This window comes from Salvelinus namaycush, chromosome 15 (genome assembly GCF_016432855.1).
Source record: "Salvelinus namaycush isolate Seneca chromosome 15, SaNama_1.0, whole genome shotgun sequence".
In the NCBI taxonomy this organism is placed as follows: Eukaryota; Metazoa; Chordata; class Actinopteri; order Salmoniformes; family Salmonidae; genus Salvelinus; species Salvelinus namaycush.
Genome location: NC_052321.1, coordinates 18,390,460 through 18,410,237, shown reverse-complemented (window position 1 = coordinate 18,410,237; position 19,778 = coordinate 18,390,460). Strand labels below are relative to the sequence as shown.

The 19,778-nt window shown below is 42.6% G+C and overlaps 1 protein-coding gene across 5 annotated transcripts in view; it reads right to left on the bottom strand.

Annotated features, from left to right (window-relative positions):
* Positions 1-325: 325 nt before the first annotated feature.
* LOC120060261 (uncharacterized protein KIAA1522 homolog) overlaps positions 326-19,778 on the bottom strand; it is a 52,991-nt gene continuing 33,538 nt past the window's right edge. For 4 of the 5 annotated variants that reach the window (XM_039009435.1, XM_039009434.1, XM_039009438.1 and 1 more), the window contains 6 exons: positions 6,805-6,945; positions 6,632-6,675; positions 6,335-6,491; positions 6,030-6,143; positions 2,479-5,871; positions 326-2,375 (listed from right to left, as the gene is read on the bottom strand). In XM_039009435.1, coding sequence (XP_038865363.1) covers positions 2,314-2,375; positions 2,479-5,871; positions 6,030-6,143; positions 6,335-6,491; positions 6,632-6,675; positions 6,805-6,945 — 3,911 coding nt within the window. In that variant the 3' untranslated portion in view covers positions 326-2,313. The remainder of the gene's footprint in view (positions 2,376-2,478; positions 5,872-6,029; positions 6,144-6,334; positions 6,492-6,631; positions 6,676-6,804; positions 6,946-19,778) is intronic. The other variant, XM_039009439.1, reaches the window with a different exon arrangement.

Genomic DNA, 19,778 nt, shown 5'->3' with positions numbered 1-19,778 from the left:
GGAAGTCTTAAATCAGTGGTTCCCAAACTGTTTTGCAGGATGATATTTTTTGTGCATTTTTACAATGTCATTATTATATAGTATTATCAATTTTTTTGTCTCTAGAACCCATACTCAAATCTACATTCAGTAATGTTTTGAGGGTTTTATTAATACATTTTCTATACTTATTCTATGGTCTGGGTATGTTTTCACCACTCAACCATTTATGCTGGGTCATGACTCAACAGACACTTAAATTGTTGGGTCACGAAGCAAAACATTTGAGAACCACTGTCTTAAATAACTGGAGAGAAACAAAAAATCCTTTGAGTGATTCATGATGTCCAGGTCATGACAGAGTTGACTTTATTCAACCAGCAATGCTACACAATAAAACAAGTCCTTCAGTGAATCAGCAGCAGTCCAGGCACTGGTGTTTTACAGTTTATGCTGAGGATTGAATGACCTACTGATACTCTATGCACTTACTGTAACTCTTTGTTACTGACTCCGCCTAGCCCTGGCTTCCCTCTCGATGAGGTCAACGCCTGTGACAGAAGCTAGAGTCCGCCAAATGACACACAACGTCAGTGACACAAGGACGTTGCCAAATAAACTTTGAAGTTATTCTAGTATCTTCTATGACCTGCTTATTCATTTGTCATTGTAAATCAAGATCCACCCCAATTCATATTAAGGCATTTAGTTATGCCCCAACAGAGATCCATCCGCTCACATAAATTCAATCCCTTATTCCCCATGGATTCTCTCAGACATGCCCTCTAAGAGTTTATATAGCAGCTCAGCAACCATAATACAATAACCATCTGGTTTAAAATAACAGATTATTTTGTTACATTACCCAGGAGACAGACTAAACAAACATTCAAATATAAATATATTATGTAAAATCTAAATAACAATATTAAAATATGCATTACATATACAGTCAATCTATTTTATAATTAGTCTAAATTATGACTGTCAACAACAGATGTGTCTAAGATGGACACTGGAAAACCAGACGTGTGTGAATGTGAAGTTTCAACATCCTGATAAGACGGAAAAGGTACAAACCTGTTGGAAACCTGAGAGCAGGAAGTGTGTGTGTCACATAAATGGATCTAACTGATTGATAAAATATTGACAGAACTTTTCTCAAAATGTTTCAGAAGCAGGGTAGAAATAATGATATAGCTAAATTCATTCATTGTGAATAAATCAATTTATTCGGTTATATTGAAATAAGTGAAACTATACTTAATCATTTATCATTGAAATCACTTTGAACAGTATTTAGTACTTCCAAAGCAGATTTCATTCAGTTGAGGAATATCCCAATTTCTGGACAATTTAGCAACATAAATGCAATGTATAATATAGCTCCTATCTGGTTGAAAGGAAATGTATCTAAATCTGAGGGACAAGTAATACCTATTTGCCCCAATACTCCTAGTGAAAGACTGAGATTTGATTTACACACAAGGTGAGCTTCCAGTACAAGTCTATGAACATTCATATCAACAACAGAGAAACAAAACATGAACATGTGAATTGGGATTCTCAGCATGAATATGATTCTCATCCTCAGAACAATTGACATCATCCAGTTCTGATGACATCATTTTAGTTGCAAGGAAGATAAGGAAATATGATGACATCAGATGACTTCATAAAATATTGACATAGAACGTAGAACAAAACAAAAAAATTATTTTTTCTCCCAAAATGTAATGGAAGATGTCTACAGGAAAAGATCTTAGGTAAATAATGTTTCATGCAAAAACATGAAGGATGAAATGGGAACTTAACACAATTTAATAGTGCATGATCTTATAATGAATGATATGAATATATAAAAATACAACATTCTGGTATATAATCCAGACAAGTGGATTATAAAACTCATTGTTTTGTGTACCAAACAGCAGTAGCTGTAACATTCCATAGTTGACACTAGAGGGCAACCTAGACTTGTACCTAGACCAGCATGCTGTCCATTGTTAATCAGACCAGTAAGAAGTCCTTCTGGCAAAGAAAAATACTCTAAAATAGAAAAATAGTATTAGAGAAATTAAAGACCAACACCATTTTCATATAAACTCAAAGGATTGTTTTTGTTGTTGTTGAGAGGGCAACATTTAGCTATGTCCTGTTGCCTTGTCTTCAGAAGGCTCTGTAGTTCTCATCCACTCACCCCTTGATCCATCTCTCTCCCTCTTGCAGATTGTGATTGACATATGCTGTTTGACACATTGGGTCTTCTCAATTTACAGGTAAAAGTCAGTCTGTCTTTGTGAATGATTAGTCCTTGCCAAGTGGCAGTGTTGCTCATGTAGATGGTGGTGACACTTCAAAACTAACTGCTGTCCCGTTTGGAGCCTCTGGAGCATCTTTGACAGGAGAGAAAGATAAGTCGGATCAGATCAACATGAATGGACAATAGCTGTAACAAAGGAGGCAAGTATGGTTGTGTCAGAATCACAGATCCCTTACCCTCAGTGTTGTCTGCTGGCTGTGCTTCCTGTCCCGCAGTTTGCACATGCTCAGTCTCCACACTGGGCTCTGCATCTGTCACCTTAAGCCTGGGTTTCCTTGCCACAGGTGGCGGCACCTTGCCTGCCACCTCCTGTGTTTCTGTGGACTTGGCTGGATTGGACATAGATGAAAGCTCAGCCACCAGGTTCTTTGTGAGATTTGCCTGGGCCTCAGGGGTTGAGAGGGTCTCTATGACAACCTTCTTTGTGCTCTTGGCGAAGATGAAACTGGCGGTAGATGAGGGGATGAAACTGGCGGTAGATGAGGGGAACTTGAGACCTGTTGGTGAAGTTGGGGAGTGCAGGCTGAGATGAGAGGGAGGCCCCTCTTTACTTCTGGTCTCTGTCCTCAAGCGAATGGCCTCCTGCATCCTCATGGTGGCTGAGGCAGGAGGAGACTTACTTGTAGGAGAGGTGACAGTAGATGACTTTGAGGGTAAATTAACAATGCTGGGCTGAAACTTGGTTGTGGTTGTGGTTGGGGCTGAGGTTAGGGCTGCCTCTGGGACAGTGGCTGAGGTTAGGGCTGCCTCTGGGACAGTGGCTGTGGAAAGTTGTGAGACAACAGTAGTAGGTGGGGATGTGACAGTGGGAGGGGGAGCTGTCATGATCAGAGACCTTCGAATAGGCTTCTGGGGAGCCTCCCCGTTACTGGGTTGTTTGGCCCTCAAAGTGACCTCTGTATGGTTTTGTCCCTGACTCTGGTCCTTTTTCAGACCCTGGTTACCATTATTGACAGACCTCAGCTTGACCATCTGCAGAAGGGAGGGGGTGACCACAGGAGTGGGGGCCTCCTCTGGGGGAGTGGGAGAACTCTTGCTGAGGGACTTCTCTTGGTTCTGGCACTCTGTGATCCCTGGACTGGGTTGCGGTATTCCCTGGGGTACAGATGAAACTTCTTGAGGTGCAGGTCGGGCAGGGTTTGGAGCACCCACTGTCCCCTCTGAAACAGGGGGCACAGGTTCTGTCATAACCCCCTCCTCACAACCACTGGGTGGTGGGGGAAGAGGGAGGTCAAGCTCATCGCCAAGGGTGGCCAAGTCCATGGGAGGTGGGGGAGGAGGCCAGAAGGATTCCTCAGTGGGGTAGACTAGTGGGAGCTCTGGAGCGGGTGTAGAATCTGAGGGGACCCCAAGTATGGTCACTGGCGTGGTCTGTTTGGAAGGGGGAAGGGGAGGATAGTGTGCTGGGGGAGGAGAAGGAGATGGCGAGATGCGTGCTAGAGCAGGGCTAAGCATAGACAGCGTGTCCATTTTAAGTTGAGATTCAGTCCTTTTCTCTGTAGCAGGAGTCTGTATTTCTGGCTTTACTTTTCCTAGGCCCCTTCCTGGAGCGACTGAGGCGTTCACTGACTTTTCATTTACCAACCGACTTGCCTGGACCTTCTCTAGTTTACCTATCATCTGACTAACCTTGACCTTCTCTGGTTCAACCACCAACTGACTTCCTTGTACCCTCTCTTGTTCAACTTTCTGTGACACTTCACTATTCCTTTTCATACCTTCAGAAGGCTCTATTTGAGTCGGTCCTTTATCTCCCACTTCTATAACCACTGGACTCAACCCATCTTTTTCCTGGACCTTTGGACTCTCCTGACCCCTTCCTGACACAGATGTTAGTGCTGCTGGATTACCGGTCTGCTCTTTAGACAGAGGCTCAGTGACCCTCTCTAGCACACCTCCTGCCTCCTGCTCTGGTGCAGACTCCTCACCTCTCCTCTCAGGTGACACATTCTTAACAGAAGCCTCTCTTGATGTGGAAGGAGACTGCATCTGCTGTCGTCGATCCTTTGGGTTCTTTCGCACCACCGTATCCGTGTTGTTGGGGGCCGGGGGACCTAGCAGCAGTTCAAAAGTGCGCTTGTTGTGTGCCCATACCTCCGGGGGAGGAGGAGAGGGGGCACACACTTTGGGTGGGGGAGGGATGTTGAACAGCTCTCTGAGTGCCATGACTGAAGGTGAGGAAGTTACAGTGTCGACTGGAGGGGATGGACGAGGCGTCTTACTGCTGTCAGAGGCCTGTGGCTGAATAACAGGTGATGGGGATGGTGCCTTGGGGAAAATGCTTGCTAATTTGGCCAGGATGCCCCTCTTGTTTCCTGGGGATGAGTTATGGGTCTGTTCGGAGGGGAGGGTGGGCATGCCACCCGGGCTGGGGTAGCCGCTGGAGGGGGAAACAGTCTTCTTCAGGATGTTTTCCTGGGGGGTCTGTTTCTGGGGAGAGAAGCCTGTGGAGCCTGGCTGCTCATTTCTCTCCTCTTCCCTGGCTGCCTGCTGTCGGGTGTTAAAGGAGTTGGTGGTCACAGAGCCCGAGGACTCATCCAGAGAGCTGGTGTCTGCTGTGTATCCAGGGCTACTTTTGTTACTGGAGGGCATGGGAGAAGAGCCGGTCTCCCCAGCACTGACAGCCTTAGCCTCCCCACCACGGACTGGGCTGCTTTGGGGAAGGGCAGCCACCCTGATGTCAGTCAGGTCCCGCGAGCGCCGCTTCATCTTGTCCTTGTGTAAGGAGTAGGAGCGGCTGGGTGGGGCCGGTGCCCTCTTGGACTTCATCACAGATAGGCTCCGGATGAAGGGCCCCTCCTGTTTGCCATCATCCCCTCTGGCTTTCCCCTTGCCTTTGATGGTTGAGGTCCTGGAGGCCTTACTGACAGAGGAGTGGATACTCTCTCTGTCCAGGGCCATTTCCCTGGATGAGCCCTCCCCATCCCCCCCCTGTCTGGTGGTGCTGTTGGAGGAGACGGTGGAGGAGTCAGACACCAGGGTCTCAGAGGACTCAGAGTGGCTCCATCCAGAGCTGTCAGAGAAGTGTGGTGGGTTGTATCGGGAGGTGGAGGACATGGCAGAGGCGCGGGAGGAGGCTCTGGAGGAGGCAGGGCTGGCCAGCAGCAGTCTGCTCTTACTGACGGTACGGACACTGCTCCGGCTGCGGTTATGGCTAATCTCCACCACGTCGATGGAGGGTGGCAGCACGGCATTGGGGATGATCTTAGACATGTAGGTGGCCTGGGGGGACATGGACATGACGGGGCTGGGGGGATGGTGCAGCAGGCCGGACGCCGTGGTCATCCAGGGGACGGCCAGGGAATTGGGCCTCTTCAGGCCGCACAGCTGGGGGCCCATGCGCTGGAGGAGAGCCAGGTCATCCGTGTGACTGGCCCGGGAGGGGAACTTCTGAACCTGGTCCTCACTGACGGGCTGCAGGCCTTTTACAGACTGGAGATATATCCTCACCCCCTCCTGGGAATCAGCTAGGTGAGGCCCACCGATGGTGTGGATGTCCAGGCTCTCCCCGTTATGGAGCCCGTCCTCGTCTATAACCTGCCGAGCTGCCCATGATGCTCTATCCAGCCCTTTAGTGAGGAACAACAGGACAAATCAGAATAAACAGCTACACAAGCAAATACAAGCACAGAAGCTTTTATTAAGGGTGAAATTATCCACAGGTATCTTCACAATGGTCTATATTGACATTTCAATTAATTTAGAGCATAAATAATGAGTAGCGTACCCAGTTCCCTCTGGATGTGTTGTGGTATCCCCATAACTGTGGTTCTCCTGTGTCTCCTCCTGGCCTTGGCCTTCTCTGGCTTCTTCTCAGACTTCAAGGGCCTGAAGGTTGATGCTGGGGGAACGAGACAAAAAGCAGGAGAAATATTAGGTCAAAATTAACAAAAACCAACAACAGCCGCTTTCACTCCAGTGTTTACTCTAAAACACATTGAAGACAAAGAAAATCAAACAATCACTGGTCGGAAAAGGTTTTATAGTGGTTCCAGTATGAATTGTTTTCTGGTTATGGTCATGTCATGTTACCTTGGCGGGTCAGTCCTGACCGTGAGGACTGTGTGGAGACAGCGGAGCGCGTTGAGACCTGGGACATGGTGTCTAGTATAGTGCTGTCTGACAAAGAGCCTCTCCTCTCTCTGTAACTGTCACTCTCAGTCTCGTCAGGCTGCCGGGTCACTGTCGACTGTAGAAATCACAGAAAATTCCAAAGTAAATGATTAGTATACACTTAATTAAAGCAGCTGTGAATGGTGAATTTATGACGGGACAATGTTTAGTGATTTGATGTAGCACCGTGGATTAAATGTAGAATGGGAAACTTACAGCGATGCTTTGGTCATCCTGGTAATCCACCCCATTATTTGTTTCTGAAATAAAGGTCAAAATATTTCAAATACAGTACCACACAGCAACTTCACCTAAAGCATTAACCTTATCAGGGGTAGGTGTTGGAGTAAGTGTGAGTATTTGGAGGGATTTGGAGGGGGCTTTAGTACCTTCTTGCTGCTGAAGTTTGAGTCCCTCCTGGGCCTCAGTGTGCAGGTCCTCCAGGTACTTGGGCCGGCTGCCCTCGATGAACACATTCTCCTGGATGTGTGAAGGGACGTGAGTCCCCTCATCCTCCTGCTTTGGGACTGCTGGGAGGAGAAAGAGATAGAATGTGAGTGGATATATAATCCAAAATAAAGAAATGTGTAAACAAATGCACAATATATTTGACACAACTACATTGCACCAAGATAATTTGATATTATATCCACAAAAAGAGGAATGTGAACTGATATAAATCTCTTCTCATCAATCCGGTTCCAAAACAAGTCATCTAATGTTTATATAGATCACTATAAAATGGCTGCTATGTGCAATAAAAATCAAGAATTGATAAATTGGCCTCAACATTCAAATGGTGTTCATCAAGTACATGAACCACAAGTCCCAGCAGGCTTCATTGACATAACCAGCCAGTATATTCCCCAAACAGTCCTACTCTCATATAATACAGAGTAGCAGTGTCATGGGGTTATCATGAGGACAGTAGCAGGATAGTGTCCCTTGAGGACAGCAGTCCTGAACAGATCTAGGATCAGTGAGGTGATAACCAGTTAAGTAATGCAGAGAGTGTGGGGCAGCCGTGGCCATGTGGTAAGCCTGCAATCTTTAGTTAATCAAAGCTGCTGTATATTTAGCCATGTTCTGTACATGTTCTGTGGGGCTAGGAAGACCATGCTGGAATTAGTCCTGTCGACCATGTGCTCCGAGCGATCCCTGCTATAAAGCACCATCTCTGGCTGTTCACCCTGGAAATACACCCTCTTTGACCACTTTTAATTTTATCCTCCTAACAATAACAAGTTCACACAAACTGTAAATTCAGTCAGAATGATTGATGACAAGCTCTCAGTGACAGAGTCACCAAAAAACATTTAGACAACATTTTAAGGGGAGATAGTTTAGAATGGCTCTTCAGGGCTTGCCATGCCTCTGTATCACATCAATAGCAAACAGTTTGACACATATTATGACAACAGGTATTCACTAATGAATTCACTCTAACTCATATCAATTGAACCAGTTAACTAACTCACCCTGCCCGTATCTCCTAAAGAAGGAACATTCGCTTGACCATAAAACTTCAAGAAAATAATTCAAGGTATGTAGCATAAATGAAAACCCTGTCTGAGAATGTCCAGGACTCAACCCATGTACTTAGCCTATACTGTAACTCACCTTTCCTCTTGAAAAGCAAAGGCACTGGCAGACAAACATTCTGAGTCAAAAGCACCACCATGGCTACTGAGATACCATGGTAATATAATCCCCCTAAATTTAGAAAAACAGATCTTATCCTTAGAAAAATGACAGGAATTCAAAACTATCCCAGTGAGTAGAACTAAAAATGCAGGGTAGATCAACATCCAATACAGACAAAATAATTCAGTGAACTGGGTAGAAAAGATCTTGCTTGATGTTGTTATTATTCCCCAATTCTAGTAGTTCCACTTCCATCACTAGACAATGAGAGCTCAGACACTAATCCCAGCAGCCTAATTCTGCCCATCCCTCACGCAAACACCCCCCTCCTCATACCCCAGGATCCCACTGCTCCTTGTTTGTGAACATGCTGACCCTGGATTGGTCAGAACGTGATTATGACACCGACCATGCTGGGATCAGACACACACAAAGGGAAAGAGGAAAAGTGGTTAGACAGTTGAAGCTCTTATCTGCTTGAAGCAGCCATTTATCATACTGACTAGCTACTGTGCCATTTCTGAAAACTACTCTGGTCTAACTGACAGAAGAGATGAGGAGATCTAGTAATCCTTGAAGAACGAGTTCCTTTTGAAGTCTGACCACAAGGTGGAGAAAAGGAGCTAGAAACGATGAAGGTTTTAGTTATCAAACAAGATCAATCCTGTTGGGAGAGAATACACAATAGAATACATGTTACACAATGAAATGATGTACCTAATTACTTCTATCTATCAACACGGTCAATGGGATCTAACTGGACTGAAGTAATAAACTGAATACATCATTCCCTGCGATTTACTGCTGGCAAGAATTATGTGGAGAGGCTAATATCTCTTACTACTTTACATCCCTTTAGCAAATCTGCAACTGACGCTCCTTACTTCCCATGGGGCATGTCTGAAGATGTGTATTACTGTAATGTACAAACTTCAATCTCAACCTGGGAAAATGGTCTATTTACCTCCTTGTGCAGTGAGCAAACATGACAAGGAATGTATAACATCTGAGCAAACAGAAAACATTTCCATGTTATCATCATGCTGTATGACTCAGACCTTCACACAGTGCTCCAGGTATTTCACCAGGATGAATGGAACTTTCTTAGGCAACATGAATCACGTGGACCATCAGTGGCTGTCTGTGCTCTACCAGCATATTTTGCATAGATTGGTTGTTTGATTATGATTATAGCAACAAGACATTGTCATTCATGGATAAGCGAGAAATGAGCCCTCTGTAGACCGGGACAAAATAGGAACAAGAGGAGGAAATGGAAAAATGTAAGTACAGCCATGATCACTAATAGATTTACAATATAAATACACCAGTGAAACACAGATAGGAAATAGTAATACCATAAACACACAGACAGACACAGCATTTGGAGGGGGTCTGATGATGTCCCACAGCCTTTTGTTTGTTCCTATTGTAATTCAGTTCATATTAAATCACAGTAGTAACCCATCTGTCACTGGAGTCTAATAGAACACCAGTAGGATTTAAGAGGGAGGCTGATCCTGTGAGCCCCCAAACTGATGTTTACTCCAGGGATTTCAGTGCCAATACCCAATCTAATATGTATGATACCCAACAGCTTAATGCTCTGACATCAAAGATCAGCTTACAGACTCAATGAAATACAAATAACATGTGAGATTGTGTGATATTATGAATGTACACTACATTTGACACATAATTTAATGTAGAGAACAATGCTGAGCATTTAGCTATGTCCCTTTGCATTACAGCGCTAGTCCATAATGCAAACTAATGGTACAGTGCCTTCAAAAATAATTCACACCCCTGGACTTTTTCCACATTTTGTTGTGTTACAGTCTGAATTTAAAATGGATTAAATGTAGATTTTGTGTCACTGGCCTACACATAATCCCCCATAATGTAAAAGTGGAATTATGTTTTTAGAAAGATTTTGAAATGAATTACAAATTGAAAGCTGAAATGTCTTGAGTCAATAAGTATTCAACCCCTTTGGTATGCTAAGCCTAAATAAGTTCAGGAGTAAAAGTGAGCTGAAGTCACATAATAAGTTGCATGGACTCACTGTGTGCAATAAGTGTTGAACATGATTTGTGAATGACTACCTCATCTCTGTACCCCACACATACAATTATCTGTAAGGTCCCTCAGTGGAGCAGTGAATTTCAAAAGACAAATTCAACCAAAGACCAGCTAGGTGTTCCAATGTCTCGCAAAAGAAGGGCCCCTTATTGGTAAATGGTTCTACAAAGTATTGACTCAGTGGTGTGAATATTTATATAAATGAGATATTTCTGTATTTCATTATCAATACATTTGCTAACATTTCTAAAAACATGTTTTCACTCATTATGGGGTATGGTAAGTAAGTATGGGGTATGGTAAGTAGGTGTATTTCATCCATTTTGAATTCAGGCAGTAACACAACAAAATGTGGAATAAGTCAACTGGTACGAATACTTTCTGAAGGCTAGGTATTAGTCTTTCAGGAATTAAGTCAATGACATGATTATTCAACCAGTAACAGAGTCTATTTAATGAGTCAGATTAGGCGAGAGGGAAATCATCAGAATGAGTTCTCGCCTGTTACCCAGGATCTAGCAGTTATCAAAGTGGCGCTGATACATTCTGACACAGGTAGACTTCATATGGTGCACACAAACACAGCTGACTCTGCCCTAACATGCCTCTCTGTGTTTTGAGAAAGCAATGGACAGACAGACAGACATTCTTTGTTGCTGTGAGTGTTCCATCTGCTGCTGTCTGCCAGATCCTACAGACTTTTAACCTCTTAAATGTAATGTCCCCATATTTGGGGACCTTATTAGATTGTTTTATTCAATTCAGTCTGCTATGAGAACGGTAGCCCCTATCTGCAAAAGCAGGGTGTCTGCGGAAAGCTGAGTATCTTGGCTATTGATGTATGCCTTAAAACCTTTGGTGTGACTTACTACCATATTTGGCCATACGAATATATAAGAGCAGGCCGAGCCGAGGACCTCATTTCAAGATGGCTACAACCTAAATTCCGGTTAGAGTTGTGGAGAGTAAACAAAATAAAGACGGAATACGTCGATTCACACCGAAAGCCGGGACTCCACAGATCATGATGATGCATAACATGCTGACCATACCGGACACGTCGCGTGCGTCGCAAAATAAATTTAGAAATCCGTGTTATTCAATTATTGCACCCACACTGCTCGCGCACGTCAACGAGTGTCTACGTTACCAAGGGCTAAAATAGAAGTCATTCCTATTTCTGACGCAGATCGCGCTGAAAGTCCTGCCTCTCCCATCTCCTCGTTGGTTTATAGAAGCAGGTACCCACGTGCCATCTCCTCATTGGTTATACCCACGTGGGTGATTGAAAGACGAACTGTTTTGCCGGTTGTCGTGGTAATACTATGAAAGTTTAGATGCGATCACCATATAAGTTCAACGATGAAAAAGCCTGCGAGGAAAGATGACTAGAAACGATTCGGTTGGCCGTTTTATGTGTGGATTAATTTGTCGGAGTAGAGGACCTTGTGCAGTTCAGGTAAAATAACAACTCAATGTTTATATCCCAGCAACAGCAAGCTAGCTAAATAGGACAAATTAGCTAGCAAGTGCAAGCTAACTAGCTAAATTGCCATACATGTTTAATGCTTTTCGACCTGTCCCCAAATTAATGTCATTGGTTCAGAGTTTGTTTTGATATTTTAACCTGCGTGTCTTGATCGCGTTTGGTGTAGGGGGACAAAATAAATTTATGCACAATAGCGCACGCGCGCAGCCGGTTTGGGTTCCGTGTTATTTGTGTGCCTGTGACCTACTGTTATTGATCACCAGCCCCAAGAGTCAAAATGTTTATTTTACACGTTTTCACCAAACAGCAACAAAAAAAATATTACACCTTTATTTAACCAGGTAGGCGAGGTTGAGAACAAGTTCTCATTTACAACTGCGACCTGGCCAAGGAAAAGCAAAGCAGTGCGACACAGACAACACAGAGTTACACATGGAATAAACAAACGTACAGTCAATAACACAATAGAAAAAGTCTATATACAGTGTGTGCAAATGGCCTGAGGAGGTAAGGCAATAAATAGGCCATAGTAGCGAAGTAATTACAATTTAGCAAATTAACACTGGAGTGATAGATGTGCAGATGATGATGTGGAAGTAGAAATACTAGTGGCAAAAGAGCGAAAAAGTAAATAAAAACAATATGGGGATGAGGTAAGTTGATAGGATGGGCTATTTACAGATGGGCTGTGTACAGATGCAGCGATTGGTAAGCTGCTCAGATAGCTGATGCTTAAAGTTAGTGAGAGAGATATAAGTCTCCAACTTCAGCGATTTTTGCAATTCGTTCCAGTCATTGGCAGCAGAGAACTGGAAGGAAAGGTGGCCAAAGGGGGTGTTGGCTTTGGGGATGACCAGTGAGATATACTTGCTGAAGCGCGTGCTACGGGTGGGTGTTGTTATGGTGACCAGTGAGCTGAGATAAGGCGGAGCTTTACCTAGCAAAGACTTATAGATGACCTGGAGCCAGTGGGTCTGGCGACGAATATGTAGCGAGGACCAGCCGACGAGAGCATACAGGTCGCAGTGGTGGGTGGTATATGGGGCTTTGATGACAAAACGGATGGCACTGTGATAGACTGCATCCCGTTTTCTGAGTAGAATGTTGGAGGCTATTTTGTAAATGACATAGCCGAAGTCAAGGATCGGTAGGATAGTCAGTTTTACGAGGGTATGTTGTGCAGCGTGAGTGAAGGAGGTTTTGTTGCGAAATAGGAAGCCGACTAGATTTAATTTTGGATTGGAGATGTTTAATGTGAGTCTGGAAGGAGAGTTCACAGTCTAACCAGACACCTAGCTATTTGTAGTTGTCCACATATTCTAAGTCAGAACCGTCCAGAGTAGTGATGCTAGTCGGGCGGGCGGGTAGCGATCGGTTGAAAAGCATGCATTTAGTTTTACTAGCATTTAAGGGCAGTTGGAGATCTTACAAGGTAAGCTTCAATTTGGTCTGTGTTTGAGCTATAGCTACATGGAGGTTATGAAATGAATCCTTAGGTTGGTAGGAACAAATCTAGCCTATTACCAATGTTATCTGATGATGTATGACTTAATGGCAACATCGAACGTCCCCCAAGTGACTATATATCTTCGCACATCAAAAATATGACGATGCCCACTTACGCGCCGTAGGCATCAATTACACAGGGGATTGGCTAATATGGCACCTTAACAGTCTTGTAGCCAATGAGATAAGCTTTCCAGGGATATGCAGTTGACTTGGGTGGGACAAAGCAAGGCCTAGAAAATTTAATGCGTAATGCGAACTATTGCTACCTGACTCAGAGACGAGACGCACCGAGCACGCTACATTGTAAACATATTTCATTGCTTTAGCATAAAAATTGCTTCTCAAGGGGGGAAAATATTCGTAAAACTAAGAATATTGAACAGGAAGCTAAAAAAAAGGCAGCTATGAATAAGTATACCGACATAGAAGCTTTGATTAAAATACTGGTCGGATTCGGATCAGGGCAGAGATTTGGGAAAACAAGTATTTGACACGGCCGATGAAGATTGCTTTCTAGAAGGTTTGGATCCACTTTTAGATCTGTAAGTAAATTATTTTCATGACTTTATATTAGCTAATTTACTATATTAAGTTGTCTGCTTTTTGGGCTTTGGATTTAGTTTACATAGGCTAACGTAACAAGTAATTTCTATGTTATATAATTCCAAAGTAGTTTTTAATTTATTTCATCCTTTATTTAACCAGGTAAGCTAGTTGAGAACAAGTTCTCATTTACAACTGCGACCTGGCCAGTTATTGTCTATGTTTCATATTAGTTCATTGTTTGCTGTTCTAAGTTTCACCCTTGTAACTTTGGAGAGGCCACTAAACTCTCCTAGCCATTGTTTATTTGTGGTTCTCACCTCTGCCTTTGTCTCCAAGGTGTTACTGTTTGCATTGAGTCTGTGCTTCACACCTACGTGAGTCACTGTACAGATAAAGTTTAGGCTTGGTGTTTTTACTTTACAGTAATGTTGTTTTGTAAATTTAGTCAACTGTAATTCTGTGTGTCTTACAACAATATGTCCCTTTATTTTATTCACCACAGAGCGGAGGATGTAGAGGATTTGGATGATGACATTTGGGAGTCACCCCTCTCCAGTAAGCGCCCCCGCCGATCAAGGTCTTCACCCCCCCGCTGCTATGTCAATCACCCCGTCTGATGGTTCTACATCCACTTTCATAGACCTCTTGTAAAATGAAAATAGGGTCTGTGGCACCATTCGTCCTAACAGAATCTGCTTTTTGTGAAATGGAAGGACACTAGTGAAGTAACCATTCTCACCACACAGCATTAAGCATTCAATAACAACCATGTCTGTCAAGGAGGGTGAAAAAGGAAGAATGTCCCCATTCCTGTTTCTGTGAAGGACTACAATGCCAGCATGGGGGGTGTCGACCTATCTGATGCTCTGATAGGCTACTACCAGGTCCCCTCCACTTTGCGGACAGTAAAATAGTTTCTTTCTCCACAAGCAGATGGCCAAAGCAAAAGGTCAATCCTCTCTCTACCAGTTGGCCTTCCAAGTGCAGCTGGTGTTGGAAACGGCTGAATTAGGGGCCCAAAGCAACCTCACAACCATCACAAGACCCCCCACTCAAGGTGAGTGCCACTATCCAACACACATGCCAAAAGACAAAAGGAGGAACTGCAAGCATTGCACAAAACACAGGAGGGGGGGGGGGGGGGGGGGGGAATGCAACGGTGTAACTTAAATCTAACCTTCTACACCTGGGATGTAAAACGAACACCATTTGTACAAAGTTCCGCTTATTTCTATTTTTGCACCTTTTTTAGTGAAGGACACGTGTGTAACCAAGTTTGTGTATAAGACATTTTATATTTAAAAAATTATGTACAGTACCAGTCAAAGGTTTGGACACCTACTCATTCAAGGGTTTTTCTTCTTTTTTTCCTACATTGTAATAATAGTAATAGTGAATAATAGCGAAGACATCAAAATTATAAAATAACATGTAGTAACCAAAAAAGTGTTAAATCCAAATATATTGTATATTTGAGAATCTTCAAAGTAGCCACCCTTTGCCTTGATGATAGCTTTGCACACTCTTAGCATTCTCTCAACCAGCTTCACCTTGAATGTTTTTCCAACAGTCTTGAAGGAGTTCCCACATATGCTGAACCCATCTCAATTGGGTCAGGTCGGGTGATTGTGGAGGCCAGGTCATATGATGCAGAACTCCATCACTCTCCTTCTTGGTCAAATAGCCCTTACACAGCCTGGAGGTGTGTTGGGTCATTGTCCTGTTGAAAAACAAATGATAGTCCCACTAAGCGCAAACCAGATGGGATGGCGTATCGCTGCAGAATGCTGTGGTAGCCATACTGGTTACGTGTGCCTTGAATTCTAAATAAATCACTGACAGTGTCACCAGAAAAGCACCCTCACACCACCTCCTCCATGCTTCACGGTGGGAACCACACTTGCGGAGATAATCCGTTCACCAACTCTGCATCTCACAAAGACACGGCAGTTGGAACCAAAAATCTCAAATTTGGACTCATCAGACCAAAGGACAGATTTCCACCGGTCTAATGTCTGTTGCTCAAGTTTCTTTGCCCAAGTTTCTTTGTCTCTTTTTATTGGTGTTCTTTAGTAGTGGTTTATTTGCAGCAACTAAACAATGAAGGACTAATTCATGTAGTCTCCTCTGAACAGTTGATTTTGAGATGTGTCTGTTACTTCAACTCTGAAGCATTTATTTGGGCTGCAATTTCTGAGGCTGGTAACTCTAATGAACTTCTCCTCTGCAGCAGAGGTAACTCTGGGTCTTCCTTTCCTGTGGCGGTACTCATGAGAGCCAGCTTCATCATAGCGCTTGATGGTTTTTGCAACTGCACTTGAAGAACCTTTCAAAGTTCTTGACATTTTCCGCATTGACTGACCTTCATGTCTTAAAGTAATGACTGACTGTCTTTTCTCTTTGCTTATTTGAGCTGTTCTTGCCATAATATGGACTTGGTCTTTTACCAAATAGCCCCATCTTCTGTATACCACCCCTACCTTGTCACAACACAACTGATTGGCTCAAAAGCATTAAGGAAAGAAATTCCACAAATTGACTTTTAACAATGCACACCTGTTAATTGAATACCAAGAGTGTGCGAAGCTGTCATCAAGGCAAAGGGTGGCTACTTTGAAGAATCTCAAATATATTTTGATTTGTTTAACACTTTTTTGGTTACTACATGATTTCAGATGTGTTATTTCATAGTTGATGTCTTCACTATTATTCTACAATGTAGAAAATAGTAAAAATAAAGAAAACCCTGGAATGAGTAGGTGTGTCCAAACTTTTGACTGGTACTGTATATCTGTTGCTTTTATATTGTTTTTGTAAATAGTTCATGTGTATGTAGGACCAATACATTGGATATGCCTAGGCTAAACATTCAGGCACTTTGGAAAGGTTGAAATAACACTTGGATGTCCCCCGACACCACCACAAATGTTTGAGTGAGGTTGGTGTTGTAAAAATTTAGTTTTTATAGTGAACAATAACATTTAGGCACATCCAGTGTGCAAAAACAGTGCAATTACCACATTCTGACACTTTGGAGAGGTTGAAAGGACACTTGAATGTACACTGGATACCCAAAAACACCACCACAATGTTTGAGTGAGGTTGACATGGTAGAAATTGTGTTTTTATACTGAACAAATAGCATTTAGGGATTGCAAATATGTTATAGCACTGGAATTATATAATATACAGACATATGCCACTTTGGAGAGGTTTAGGGACACTTGGAAACGTCCCGTCACCACACCTGACACCACTTACTAAAACATCTACCCATTTCTAGTTGTTAGGTCTATCAATCCCATTTTTTTCTGATATTGTTCACATGTTGTGGAAGCCATCTGATGTGTGTCCAGCTCTGGGAATCCATAATTCACTTATAGCTTGTCAATGAAAGATTACTTCCAAAATACATTTAAAAAAACATACATTTTGTGTGGGCTTAATCTTGTGTATTCTGAACTATGTAACTCCTATATATATTCTGATCATTTTTTCACGCCCTGACCTTAGAGCCTTTTTTATTCTCTATTTGGTTAGGTCAGTGTGTGACTTGGGTGGGCAAATCTATGATTCTATTTCTTTGTTGGCCTAGTATGGTTCCCAATCAGAGGCAGCTGTTTATCGTTGTCTCTGATTGGGGATCATACTTAGGCAGCCCTTTGTCCCACCTTCAGTTGTGGGATCTTGTTTTTGTACAGTTACTGTGTAGCCTGCAGAACGTTATGTTCGTTTATCCTTTTGTTGTTTTTTTGGTGTTCATCAAATAAAGAAAGATGTACGCCTACCACGCTGCACCTTGGTCTCATTCCAACAACGGACATAACACATTTCCTCATAATATCCCAGATGTCTTCTTTCCAAATATACATGAATAGCAGTTACTTTCGAGTATGTCTATTTAGGCAGAAATCTACATTTTGCCATTATATTTAAGATGTTAAAGGAGAGGAGAACAAAGCGGTATGATGACACAGTGGGAGACGGTTGTGACCTCAGAGTGACTGTATGATAGAGGTCGACCGATTAATCGGCATGGCCAATTTCAAGTTGTCATAACAATTGGTAACCGGCATTTTTGGACGCCGATTATGGACGATTGCACTCCACGAGGAGACTGCGTGGTAGGCTGACCACCTGTTACCTTGGCTCCTTGCTGCACTCGCGTAAGTTACTAGCTAGCATTAAACTTATCTTATGAAAAACAAATCAAACATAATCACTAGTTAACTACACATGGTGTTCTGTTATAATCTCCACCCGGCACAGCCAGAAGAGGACTGGCCACCCCTCATAGCCTGGTTCCTCTCTAGGTTTCTTCCTAGGTTTTGGCCTTTCTAGGGAGTTTTTCCTAGCCACTGTGCTTCTACACCTGCATTGCTTGCTGTTTGGGGTTTTAGGCTGGGTTTCTGTACAGCACTTTGAGATATCAGCTGATGTAAGAAGGGCTATATAAAATAAACTTGATTTGATTTGACATGGTTAATGATATTACTAGTTTAACTAGCTTGTCCTGCGTTGCAAATAATCAATGCGGTGCCTGTTAATTTATCATCGAATCACAGCCTACTTCGCCAAAAGGTTGATGATTTAACAAGCGCATTCGCAAAAAAAGCAATGTCGTTGCACCAATGTACCTAACCATAAACATCAATGCCTTTCTTAAAATCAATACACAAGTATATTTTTTTAAAGCTGCATATGTAGTTAAAAGAAATTCATTCATGTTAGCAGGTAATATTAACTAGGGAAATTGTCACTTCTCTTGCGTTCAGCGCAAGCAGAGTCAGGGTATATGCAGCAGTTTGGGCCGCCTGGCTCGTTGCGAACTGTGTGAAGACCATTTCTTCCTAACAAAGACTGTAATTAATTTGCCAGATTTTTACATAATTATGAAATAACATTGAAGGTTGTGCAATATTTAGACTTATGGATGCCACCCGTTCGATAAAATACAGAACGGTTCGGTATTTCACTGAAAGAATAAACGTTTTGTTTTCGAAATGATAGTTTCCAGATTTGACCATATTAATGACCGAAGGCTCGTATTTCTGTGTGTTTATTATATTATAATTAAGTATATGATTTGATATTTGATAGAGCAGTCTGACTGAGCGGTGGTAGGCAGCAGCAGGCTCGTAAGCATTCCTTCATACAGCACTTTCCTGCGTTTGCCAGCAGCTCTTCGCAATGCTTGAAGCACAGCGCTGTTTATGATTTCAAGCCTATCAACTCCCGAGATTAAGCTGGCAATAATATAGTGCCTATAAGAACATCCAATAGTCAAAGGTATAGGAAATACAAATGGTATAGAGAGAAATAGTCCTATAATAACTACAACCTAAAACTTCTTAACTGGGAATATTGAAGACTCATGTTAAAAAGCTTTCATATGTTCTCATGTTCTGAGCAAGGAACTTAAACGTTAGCATTTTTTACATGGCACATATTGCACTTTTACTTTCTTCTCCAACACTGTGTTTTTGCATTATTTAAACCAAATTGAACATGTTTCATTATTTATTTGAGACTAAATTGATTTTATTTATGTATTATATTAAGTTAAAATAAAAGTGTTCATTCAGTATTGTTGTAATTGTCATTAATACAAATATATATATATAAAAATCGGTATCTGCTTTTTTTGGTCCTCCAATAATCGGTATCGGCGTTGAAAAATCATAATCGGTCGACCTCTACTGTGTGAGAGAATTTATGAGTCCAGGTCTAAGCTTGTGGCCCACTGAGTTTTACACAACACTTGGCCTCTGGTGAAACTAGGAACAAACATTCAACAGTGCCCTCTTACGATGAAGAAGACTTCTCTTACGAGGTAGGCAGGTAGATATGAGCCTGTGTAACAGATATACCTGCAGATGTCTGGTCTGCCTCATTCCAGTCCATTTCATCTTCAGACACTACAGGCCATGACAATCCCTCAGGTTTTAACATGTCAGCACACATGTATGCTGTGAATAAACACATTCAACTACACACACACCCCTAATGACTTGAGCTCACGCAAATTTCAGAATTAGTAGCCAGACACAGTAAATGTGATAATCACAGTAATTACATCAATTAAAGCCAGAG